We start from the raw sequence: 12,071 nt of genomic DNA on the forward strand, positions 1-12,071 counted from the left end.
TGCTGCGAGGATATTCTTGTGTTTACTTGTGGGTGTATGGAGCGTTTCTTTGGTGACTCCTTTTAGTTGCACCTTTCTCCTAGCTTTTGGTGTTTGTTACCCGTACTCGGATCAGAAAACTTTGTAATTTCATTGCCTTGGTAATGAAATTCGATGCCATTGCCTCATGGAAAAAATGTGCATAATTGTTTTATGCGACTTTTGATTGTTGGGTTCATTTTTAATATTTACCTAGGAACGTGTATTTCAAGCACAATAAACAAGATAATAGCAATAATACACGTTCTCTTGCACCGAATGGAAGGTTTAAATAAATCATGTGAGCTGATTGAACCTATATCATTTTATTTGTAGTGCCTCATATTTATTCGTATCATTAATATGGCGCAGGCATATTTTAATTATACTAATTCCCTGCAAATATGCATGAGGACAGTTCTAACCTTCCAACTCAGTTGGTTCCCACAGCATTAAATAAGTTATCATGTAAATAAAAAGCTGAGGTTGCAAGAGAGTTAATAAGAAGAAAAAAATAAGGTCAATCTCAACTAATTAGCCAGTAGTACTTTTCTCTCACACCAAATCAACACCAGTCACAAGTCAACCAGCAATACTTTTCTCTCATAACAAATCAGCCACAGCTACCGGCCATAACCAAGCGAACAAAGTGCATGTCTCATGCAAAAAAACATGTCACACGAATCCAAGATGAAAAAAGAGAGGATTGGGGAGAGAAAGAAGAGAAGAGATATAAGTAGACATCAGTTTATTTTGATGAAATCATGTATGGGAGTATAATTTTTATGTGTAGTGTTTATATGGTATGACAAGTATAAAACAACTAGTAGTGTTATGGGTTGGGATGATCCTGACAAAATATTCGCAAAATATACTTCTAAGGACATTTAGATATACTTCTTTTATATTCACAAAATATTTTTATCGATTATATGGATAGCTTATGTTCAAAATAAGAAAATGGAGCTCGAGAGAACTAACCAGCGCTCGTTTTGTTGTTTTAGGTAATGTATGTACTCCGTATATTTTAAAGGCCGTGTTTAGTTTCGTTGTAAAATTTTTTGCAAAGGAATCTTAATAATTTGAAGTGCTAAATGGAGTCTATTTATAAATTTTTTTGCACAAATGGATTGTAAATCGCGAGACGGATTTAATGATGCTAATTAATCCATGATTAATTAATAATTAGCGGATGGGTACTGTATCATCACTATTGCAAATCATGGATTAAATAGGCTCATTAGATTCGTCTCGCGATTTACAGCTCATCCATGCAAAAAGTTTTGTAAATAGATTTCATTTAGTACTCCATGCATATGTCGAAATATTTGATGTGACTTTTTTTTACGTTTACGGGGTTTTGGGTGGAAACTAAACATGCCCTTACTTCAATGGGAACGTATCTAGTGCAAACCATGGCATTTGTGAAAACTCATGCAAACCACAGCAAAAAAGTTGTTTAAATTCACTAAAAAAATCACACATGTAGATGATATGATGATACACAATTTTGTAAAATATCTTGTCCAAACTCGAATTTGTTTGTGAGATATAAAAATAACAAATTTCAAGCCAGAAAGTTGTCCAGATAATTTGTTAGAAATTTGTTATTTTTATATCTCACAAACAAAGTGGAGTTTGGACAAGATATTTTATAAAATTGTGTATCATCATATCATATACATGTGTGATTTTTTTGTGAATTTAGACGACCTTTTTGCCGTAGTTTGCATAGATTTTCATGAAGTTGTGGTTTGCACCAGATATGTTCATGATTTAATGACATTAGTTACACAATCTTACGATGACATTACTAACGTGTGGGGTCCACCTGTCATCCTCCTGTCTTTCCTTCTCCCCTCCGTCCTTCTTCATCCGCTCACCCGGAGGCCGGAGCGCCTCCAACCCCGCCGGCCCGCGCCTCCGCATGTGCCTCCCTTTAGCCGCCGCCGCCGCTTCGCGTCTTGCCTCCACCGCCGCTCCGCATTTTGCCTCCGCCGCCGCTCCGCATCTCGCCTTCGCCCTCACGGGTAGCTGCTCGCCGGCGTCCGCCGCCTCTCCGCGGCGCCGGCATCGCCCCTCCTCGCTCCGCGGAGCCCGCGTCGCCCCTCCTCGCTCTGCGGCGCCCGCGTCGCCACCTCGCGAGCTCGCCCTCGCCCGCGCCGTCCCAAGTGCGACGAACCCGTCCGCCCGATTTGAGGGGTCCCACCCACACATGCTGATTAGTCAAGGTCAGTGAGGGAACACGACGAGCCACCAAACAAAGCCCAACCAACCCTCCTCCATTCCTGATTTTCCAAGTCTCCGGTCTCGATCCTTCGAGAAACCCGCTGACGCTGACGCTGACGCCGCCGCCCCCCGCCGGCCGCACCCGTCCATATACGGCCAAGGCAAAAACCGCGGCCAATCTCATCTCTCCCACTACATATCATCGCCCTCGTCACGTCGCTCAGATCTCCGGCCTGCGTGGGCGCACGAGGTACGCGCACTTCATTCCTTCGATCGTCGCACCCACTTGGGGTGTTTAGGATTCCGATTTGCGATTCGGTCTCGTCAATGATCCTGGAGGGCACTTAGAAGTGTTGCTAATCCATCAGTTGAAGACCCGGGATCCGCGCTGCATCATAGGTAGCGTCATAGCGTGGCAATTTGTTCGGGGGAATCGGGGCTGTAACTGTGATGGGGATGGGTATCTGGAACCGGGGTTTTAGTGGGCTTTAGGATAAGATGACATATTAGATGTACTTGGTTCAAACAGAGATACTGTTGGAATTTGATTCCCACCTTTTTCAGGTTCTGCTGATGCTGGGTCAAGGTAAGGCTTGCCTTTGTCATCAGTCCCCGTGTAGTTACTTTGCAGCATTTGTGGTTATCGACTGACAAAAGTTTAGCGTGCAGAATCCGGCGGAATTGCTTAAGCCTGGTCAGATCAGTAGACAATAGTTATAGGCCCCCAACATAGGACCATAGCTTTAGTTGTCGACTCTAAGGCTTCCAGTGAAGTAGAGGAAACAATTAGGCATCAAATCTGAAGGATTTGCTTTGAAATATGTTGGTTTTATCCAAAAAATTGTTGAGAATCAAGCTAAACAAAGCATGACAAATAATGCATGCTCTGATTAACATAGCTTATATAGGTATACTGTAGTAACTTATAAACTCTATATCTGATATGCCTGTTTCCCAACTAAACTTTCGGATTCAGTTAGACATACTTTAAATCATCATGATAAATTCTATGCAACATTCTCTAATTGACTTGATTTTATGTGGTGTCATGTTGTTATAGCTAGGAGTTAATCTGTTTTACTTTTAGCCTTTCAATTACATGTTACTTATTGACAGGTGTCTTGACCTTCCATTTATAATCTTGCAGGACTGTTTTTATCAAATGGCTGGGGAAATGCTTTCTTGGTGATGTCTGGGCATGATTTGGGTGTTGTTTATAATGCACTTGGCTTCTCATGGCACTCATGCAGAAGAAACAATGCAGTTTGTACCCCATTGTGATCACACAGAAGTGTCAGATTCACAGCCAATAAGTTCACAACTAAACACTGTAGAGAGATCCACAGAATGTCTAGCCTCATGTGAAATCAAGCCAGTTAGTGTTGACGGTGACAATGAAAATATTGATGCCAATGAAGAAACTCACCTTGTTATTCAAGATGTTCCTCAATGCCGGATTTGCCTTGATAACGAAGGTTCACACCATGACTTGTACTATTTTTCTTGGACAGTTTTTAACGATTTTGACATGCCTTTTTATTTTTTAATATTTATTTATTTTGTTTTGCACTTGGAGCAGGTGATGACTTGATTGCGCCCTGCCGTTGCAAGGGAACACAGAAGTATGTCCATAGGTCCTGTCTTGATAACTGGAGATCAACAAAGGTATGGATTCTGAGCATCTTTTCTCTACACTGCATAGACTTGTAGATACTCAACTGTCATTGGTTGCACTGCATCAAATCTCACACTTTTTAATCATTAGTCTAGTTGGCTCTAACCAGTATATCTATTACACATCACCCAGGAAGGTTTTGCATTTTCACATTGCACAGAGTGTCGAGCTGCATTCTTGCTTCGTGCAAATGTTCCTCCAGATAGATGGTGGTTAAGGTTGAAGTTTCAACTTCTGGTTGTTAGGGATCACACCCTGATCTTCTTTATTGTGCAGCTGGTAAGATGCTCACACCTTTTATAGTTCAATGCAACAGATTACTTTTCGTCAGTGATCTCACATTAGGATTAATTGTCACTAAATCACTGTTTCTCTTTTTTCCCCCTGGATTTTATCTATTTATCTTAAGCTAGAGGCAGCCAATTTTATCTATTTATCTTAAGCTAGAGGCAGCCATACGAGTTTTCCTGTTTTCTGCATTAGGGGAAAATTATGCATCATGCATGCTCCAAACCATATGTAGCATGGTTTCCTAAATTAAGTTCACTTCTTTTTCCTTTTTCCTTTGGTTGAGTACCTAGACCAAGAACATGGTATGGTATTCCTTATCATTACATCGTGGGAAATCAGCACACAATATTTTACATAATAAAAAAGAGGCCTGGTTGATCATAATGCACCATGGACTAATATAAATCTCTGTTTTCTCTTACAATCGTTGGTTTTCCTTATTGTCTGATAGGTAGTTGCTTTCTTGGGTATGGTGGTATACAGATTTTATGGAGATGAACTGCGAGAAATGTTTGGTTATGAAGAGCACCCATATGCTTTCTACGCCATGGCAAGTAAGCCTAATAGTTTTTCAAAGTGACATCTACAATTATATTTTATGCATGTCGGAGTTCTGTTTCAGCTGTGATTTGGAAAACTTTCACGAATAGCCGCTTATCTTCAAAGCTCAATGAGTACCATACTAATGGATTTTGTTTCACTGGAATTGCCCAGTAATTTATTTATATTTAAATTGTCAATGCTGACAATATGTTCTGGCATTTAATTTTATAAAGAAACCCTTTATTTGCGAAATATGTTTCATATAGATACTTGAATACGGTGTGTTATTAATATCTCTTTATGTATCTCTTTTCCGTTGTGAGGACATTCGTCATCTTTGTGTAGCTTATGTTGTGAGGACTTATCATCCTGGTGTAGTCTATGATATATCAGACTGTCAGTAACAGCTTTGGGCCTTAAAGATAAAGAAAGAATTCGTTTTGTTTTATGTTAGTGGGTCTTGGTTGCTCAGTGTTACTTGTGTCATAGTGGAAACTATCTTGTAGGACTCCACTAATCACACACTGTTATAGTTATGACCCTATGAATGTTTTTGTAGTTAATAACTTAGAAGATATCCCACAGATTATAGTTGGACATAATTAACACAAAATTTTATGTGCTTGGAACTCGAGAATAGATAAAATCATTTTAAAGCACATAAAGCCTATAACTGGAACTCTGACAGACTGGATGAGAATGCAATGACACACATCCCTTCCCTGTTGTCATTTAACTGAACAAATTTGATTGTATAAGTACTCCATATGCATATGTACTGTGTTGACTGCTGTGTGTGTACATGAATTAGAATTTTTTCTGTACTTCACATGAAACATTTGTTGAGTAAAAAGATTAATGCTTGAAAAATTGCTCAAATTGCAGTATTGGCTATTGTTTTGGTTGGTTTGCTGTATGGGTTCTTCATTGCTATAATATGTGGGCAGAGGATAACAGAGCGTCATTACCATGTTCTTGCAAAGCAAGAGCTAACCAAGGTCCGTGACGGAAAGATGAAAATTCAGCAAGTTGGATTGATTTCTTTCTCTTTCTAGCTCATTGTCTTCTTCTTTGACCCATTGAACTTCTATTAAATAGCATTTGATATTCCAATGGTGACAGGAGTATATTGTAGAGGATCTTGAAGGAGCTGATCAATTGCCAGACCTTGATCCTAGCCATGTTACAGAGCTGAAGGTATTGGGACTCTATTGAATATAGCTGCATATAACCTCAGGTATGCAATGTTGCTCTTGTTGCTTTACAATATTTACCTAGCTGTTCTGTTTTAAAAGTTCTTTACTTCTCTAGAAAAGTATCTCCTTTTAGCATGTACGTGCAACTGTAAAAAAGCTCTCAAACATAAATTAATCGCATGAAATGTGTCTTCAAATGTTTAACATTTCCGATTTTTCTTCAGACCTCCACAATCAATCAACTTCTACAGATTTTGTTTGAGACTGTTGCCTAAATTATTGTTTTTCTCCATGATTCATAAATGTCTTCGTGATTCCAAAATCTGAAGCACTTCTCCAGCCCTTTTGTTTGCATATCCAGGACTATTGATGCATGCCAAAAAAAAAAGAGAGAAGAAAACAAACAAAAACAAAGAGTGTCAGCTTTTTCTCCCTTGTTCTCTTACTTTAGCACTAGCAAGCACCAGTCTTTTCTTGTTTTTTTCCTGTAGCACTAGCGAACCTTGACACTTGTTGTGATGGATCGGCAAACCTATTTCATCTATATTGGCCTTGGACATAGAATTTGTTTGCATGGACATAGAATTTGTTTGCAGGGATTATCCTCCATTGGACAATGCATGCAGCATCTGGGAAGTAACTGACACTACACTTGTTTGGGTTCTACTAAGAACATTATGTATGGTTTACCAAGTTGCTCCTACTGAACATTACAATTTTGAATGCCATAAGTAGCTGTTCTGAGGAATTGAGCCTAGCTCAGTTGGTTGGAGGTGTTGGTGTAGAGTCTGGGTCCTCTTCGACTTGAATTTGAGTGCCTTCTTCTTCTTATTTACAAAATATGTGTCAATACCTTGGGAGTTTATCGATAAAATTTCATGTGAATACTCTTTGGTTTCCTCAAAGATGGATAGGGATGTTGCAGTTGCAGATATGAGATAAGATGGGCTACTGGTTCCAAGAATTAAATTTAGAAATATAGAATATCAAGGGCAAAATTTTCAGACTCAAAAGGAATGCATGCAGTTACTAAATTTGGGTTTCATCCACATATACTGAAAACCAATTTGATCCAGTTCCTTGGGCATGTTTGCTGCGGTTTCTGATGCCCAGATTCAGACATACTCTACCTTATTTCCTTGTGTCTTGGAAAGAGTACCTGGTTAATTCAAATTCCCAACCCCGATCTGCAAAGCTTGCATATGATGGTCATGCATAATGTTTTGATTCATATTTCGTAGTCATTTTGTACAGATTTTAATTACTTAAATTGTTTATTCTGTATAAAGAAAATGACCTAAAAATACTGCAATAGCAACAATTTAAATGTTGAATGAGGAGTTGCCTTCATCAATAGACATGGCATCAATTCTTTGGTCCCCTCCTAGGACCATGATTTAGGATACCTAAATGTCCCTCACTCATTCTTTTTGGCAAAAAAGGCAATGGATGTAAATTGATAGTCTGAAGTATCAGCAGTAATGATGTCTGATAAGTCATAAGTGTGAATACACCAATTTGGGAGCTCAATAACAATTAGAACAGAAGAACATGTGAAAGGTGTATGGTGCTGAGCTGCTTATCATTTGCCAGTTTGCCACTATTTTCAGTTGTTCCATGTCATGGTCGGTGCAATGATTAAGTATAGGCATGTCATGTAATGTTCTTGAGATACAGTATTGATTTCATGATGAGATACCGTTTCCTCTGTTATCCAGTACAAGCTGCTGGATCGATACTGCCTAGAAAGCTGCGTAAGGATGGCCATAGTTATTGAAGTTACCAGAAATGGGTTGGTATACTTGTTTAAGAATTAACAGTCACATGCTCGATTGTCATCCATCTATAGAAGTCATGAATAGTTATGATACTCTCTTGTAGGGAAGTCACTTACATTTGTCGTACTTGCCTCGTGTTAACCGGTGATCTCTTCTATATGTTTATTGGCACTCTGCCTCGTGTTAACTTTCCTTTATATAATTTTTCAGGTAAACATCGATGGTGAATCAGGGAAAAAGCATACCAGAACCAAATCCTAGGTTGATGTTGCAAGAAATACATATTTCATTACCCACTTCACTGGAGACATGAAAAATGGGCCTTTGTGTGGCCCATAAACTCTCAAAAAGCAAAAGTCTTGCTTGTTTGAAGCAGTTTGAAGATTCTTTGTTCTCATTGTAGGCTTGATTGATAGCTCTGAACCAAGATAATAGCATTAATTATCACACATCTCAACATATGAGAAAGATTATGATAGAAGTGCTAGGATGCCGGTCTGAATGGACATTTTTGTAAAGTAGTAGCATATTTCTATTATTTCTTTATTCAGTTTCACAATAAATACATAACAGCTAAGATGCAAATGCGCTGTTCGTTGTACATGCCTTGCAAAAATTAAATTGCCAAACTCGCAATCTTTGGCAGTTGATCATTTTCATCGAAACGATCAACTAAATAATGTACCCTAGAGCTGGATGTGCTCAAAAGTCTGTATACGTTGCACCACTTCACAGAAAATGGGTATTGATGCGGACTTAGGGCACCCACAGTGTGTGCAAAAATCGAACAGTGGGATGGATATGATCGATCGTTACAGTACCTGCTACAGTGAACGACGGTAAGGAGCACTGTTCATCCATGCTCAGAACACTGTTCCTCTTTGTAACTTCGCTTCATGAAGTCAGAGAAGTTGGATCGTGCATGCACATAGTGAGAGCCGAACTTTGGTTGTCAGATTTGAAATCGACCACCAAACTCTGTTGGACGCAAGGAGCTTTAAAAAATCATTGATGCGTGCGACGGATGCAGCCGGAGCAGCACAGGCGTAGCAGATATAGATGAGCGTACAGCCCGAGGCCCGTTAGCCCGGCCCGAGCACGGACGACCCGGCACGGTCCAAGCACGGCACGGGCCCGAAGTCACCGGGCCCGAGCCAGGCACGGCCCGTGCACCAGGCCGTGCTTGGGCCGCCAGTTCGGCCTGCCGGGCGGCACGGCCCAGCCAAAAGACCTCGGCCCGGTGCCGGCCGGGCCACTCCCAACGGTCGGCCTGCTGCGGTGCTGCCCCCGCCAACGGTCGGGAGCGGCCGCGGCCCAGCCTCCCCGCGCCGGTCCAAACGGCGCCCCCAGGCTATTATATAACCCCGCGCGGCGCCCCTTCCCCTTGCAACCCTAACCGTAATCCCCATCCACACCCGCCCTCGCCCCCGCCTGCCATACCCTTCGCCGTCGCAGCGACTCAGCGGTCACCCGTCAGGCGTCGCTGCGTTGGACTTCGCCTCGCCGCCTCGTCCTTCACCGCCGCGTCACCACCTCGTCCTCCCCCCCTCTATCCTTCTCCCTCACCTCGTCCTCGCCCGTTTGCTCATCTCTGTCCACCGCGTCGTCGTCATCCTCGCCGCCGTCCTCCGTCGAGCTTGTCTTCTTCCATCTCTCCGGCGCCGGGCTCCGGCTTTGCAGGCAAGTACATCCTCCTCAAGACCTCAACCCCTCTCTCTAACCCTAGCTGTTTAACTCTAACCCTAGCTACCTCTTCTTCACAGTAAGTCGGCGATGAGCTGATGCCGCATTCGCCGTGAGGAACGGGGCCGAGAGCGGGGATCTGACGAGCCGCGGGGGTCGGTGGCCATGGACGACATCGACGAGGCCGTGATACTGATCCTGATAATCCATCTAAGAAAACCTACTATGTTGTGCATCAGAGGTGTGCTTGCCATGTTATTAATCTCATTGTGAAGTCTGGTTTGAAAAGACTGAAACCTTATATAGAGATCTTTAGAACTGCAATTAATTATTTGAATGCATTTAATAAAAGAATTGCTGAGTTTAAAGACTACTGTTTACTTAAGGGTGTTAGACCTCGTAAATTTGGTTTGGATATGGATGTTAGATGGAATTCAACCTATCTCATGCTTAAGCACCTGATTCCATATAAGAATGTATTTTCTGTGTTCATCAATGGTAATATTGGCTATGCTGCTTTGAATGGTGAGCACTGGTATGTTGCTGAAAAGGTTTGTGAATTCCTTGAGTTGTTTTATGAATCAACTTCTCTATCTGGAGTGTATTATCCCACAAGTCCTTTGGTTCTGCATCATATAATTGAAATTGCTACTCATTTCCATGAATGTCGGGGTGATTCAAAACTTGAAACTGTTATAGGGCCTATGAGAATGAAGTTTGAGAAGTACTGGAAAAAAATTCCCATGTTATATTCATTTGCATTTATTCTTGACTCTAGAGCTAAATTGAGAGATTTGCATATGGCTCTTGATTTGGTTGCTAAGTCTATTTCCTACAATTACAATCTGTATGCTAATGAAGTTAAGCATGAGTTGTTCAACTTGTATAACAAGTATGAAAACAAGTTTGCTGCAGCAAGGCCAGCAAGGACAGCCCATCCATCAGGTTTGACAGGTAAAAGGAAGCAGGCTTGGGGTAAGATCTTTGGAGGGCCAGGAGGATCCGGTACCTCTGGTCCTTCTAGTAACATTCCTATTGCTGGTACATGTGAGCTCACTGTCTATCTTGACAGTGACAATGTTGTGGCATATGATGATTCATTTGATATCCTTAATTGGTGGCATGATCATAAACTAACCTATCCAGTTCTCTCTATCATGGCTAAGGATATTATGTCGGTTCCTATCTCAACTATTTCTTCAGAGTCTTGTTTCAGTCAGTCTGGCAGGATTCTAGAGGATCGGCGCAGAAGGTTGAACCCGGAGACTGTGGAGCAGCTGATCATCATCAAGGACTGGGAGCTGGCTGCGAGGAGAGCACAACATTCTGTAGAGGACTTGGAGCTGGAGGAGAAGTTCAAGAACCTATGGTTTGATGAGGACAATGCTGGTGCTGCTGCTGGGGATGAGAGTTAGAGTGAGATGTGAGTGACATTTAGCCTGACGGCTGTTGTAAGACACTAAAACTATTTGGCCTGGTGGCTTTTGAACTTGAACTTGGGCTGGCTACACTCTTTTTTTTCCTTTCTAGGGTTTCTCACAAGGGTGAGTTTTACCTAGAAAGGTTTTTAATGAGGCAGCATTGCACAAACAACTCTTCCATTAATAATTTCAACTTATCTCTGTTTGTCTTGGTGGTTTTGGCCTTTTGGATTTGGGGGTGTTTGCCTTTGTGCTTTGAATACATGTGAAATGTGAATAATTCATGTCTAGATTTGAGATCTGGAATTTTTTTTGAAATCTGTTGAGATGTTTTTTGTGTCGGGCTTTTGGGCCGCCCGGCACGGCGTCTGGTCCCGTGCTTGACGGGCCAGCCCGGCACGAAAATCGGCCCACGGGACATGCCTTGGGCCGATCCCCGGGCATGAAGCCTGCTTAGGCCCGGCACGACGGCCCGTCGTGCCGGGCCCTTTCGTGCCGGGCCGATGCCGGGCCCGGGCTGTGTCGGGCCGGGCCGCCCGTCTATAGTAGCAGATTGAGAGAAGGCAGATGCGAGAGATTGAATATTTTTTATTTTATATATGGGTCCAACAAACCGACGCTCACACAGTAGCTATTGAACATGAGCTCTGTTCGATTTTCCTCGGCTGCACAAATCGAACAAGCACTGGAGCTGCTCTTATGCTGGATTGCTTGACTTTGCTGCCTTCGTAATTTGGTCTGCACATGCTACACTTGTACCAATGCATCCTTTTCATTGTTCCTTACATTTTCTATTTTTTCTATGGTTGCTAGTACCTTGGGACTTGGGATGTGCTGCTGAAATCAGGAGCACGCTTGCAGGAGGTACTCCTGCCTCGATGCTTGCATTGTTAATAATACAGCAGGCACCTGAAGGTGGTGATCATTAACAGCCCTGTGGAACCATCTCATGTGCAAAAGTTATCAAGATTCTAAATTTCCAATCTACTATATGTATAGACCCTGTTTTGAATTAGTGCAATCAAACTTTTTGGCTTGTAGATTTAATAGTATATTGTGAAGTGAGGGAGAAAGTGAAGCTGACCCTTGGTGACTTGTTAAAAGAGAATTCCAGGCAGTGCTACCTCAGTGCCTGTCAAGTGGGTGAATAGCCATCATGGATCTGCATGAACTTGCTCCAGAAAATGCCATGATGTCACCACGGAGACTGTAAGTTGTGTTCTTCTAACTCCTGCTT

The 12,071-nt window shown here is 42.0% G+C and overlaps 1 protein-coding gene across 4 annotated transcripts; it reads left to right on the forward strand.

Annotated features, from left to right (window-relative positions):
• Positions 1-1,903: 1,903 nt before the first annotated feature.
• On the forward strand, positions 1,904-8,331 carry LOC120654573. Of its 4 annotated transcripts, none has more exons than XM_039932143.1 (8): positions 1,904-2,497; positions 3,395-3,722; positions 3,827-3,912; positions 4,055-4,201; positions 4,665-4,767; positions 5,642-5,754; positions 5,879-5,993; positions 6,549-6,839. In XM_039932143.1, the coding sequence occupies exons 2-7, from the start codon at positions 3,446-3,448 to the stop codon at positions 5,969-5,971; spliced, it is 819 nt and encodes a 272-aa protein (XP_039788077.1). In that variant the 5' UTR covers positions 1,904-2,497; positions 3,395-3,445; the 3' UTR covers positions 5,972-5,993; positions 6,549-6,839. The 4 variants fall into 4 exon arrangements, with proteins under 4 accessions (XP_039788077.1, XP_039788078.1, XP_039788075.1 ...); XM_039932144.1 differs by lacking the exon at positions 6,549-6,839 and adding an exon at positions 7,941-8,331 and having other exon boundaries at positions 1,905-2,497; XM_039932141.1 differs by lacking the exons at positions 1,904-2,497; positions 6,549-6,839 and adding exons at positions 2,504-2,646; positions 7,941-8,331.
• Positions 8,332-12,071: the final 3,740 nt, after the last annotated feature.

This window comes from Panicum virgatum, chromosome 1N (assembly GCF_016808335.1).
Source record: "Panicum virgatum strain AP13 chromosome 1N, P.virgatum_v5, whole genome shotgun sequence".
Taxonomy (NCBI): Eukaryota; Viridiplantae; Streptophyta; class Magnoliopsida; order Poales; family Poaceae; genus Panicum; species Panicum virgatum.

Excerpts from the sequence above, each read along its gene's own strand:
- LOC120654573 (XM_039932143.1), top strand. The coding sequence starts at position 3,446 with ATGATTTGGGTGTTGTTTATAATGCACTTGGCTTCTCATGGCACTCAT. Across the intron at positions 4,202-4,664 it reads TCTTCTTTATTGTGCAGCTG|GTAGTTGCTTTCTTGGGTAT; the intron begins GTAAGATGCTCA and ends ATTGTCTGATAG. Across the intron at positions 5,755-5,878 it reads CAAAGCAAGAGCTAACCAAG|GAGTATATTGTAGAGGATCT; the intron begins GTCCGTGACGGA and ends CAATGGTGACAG.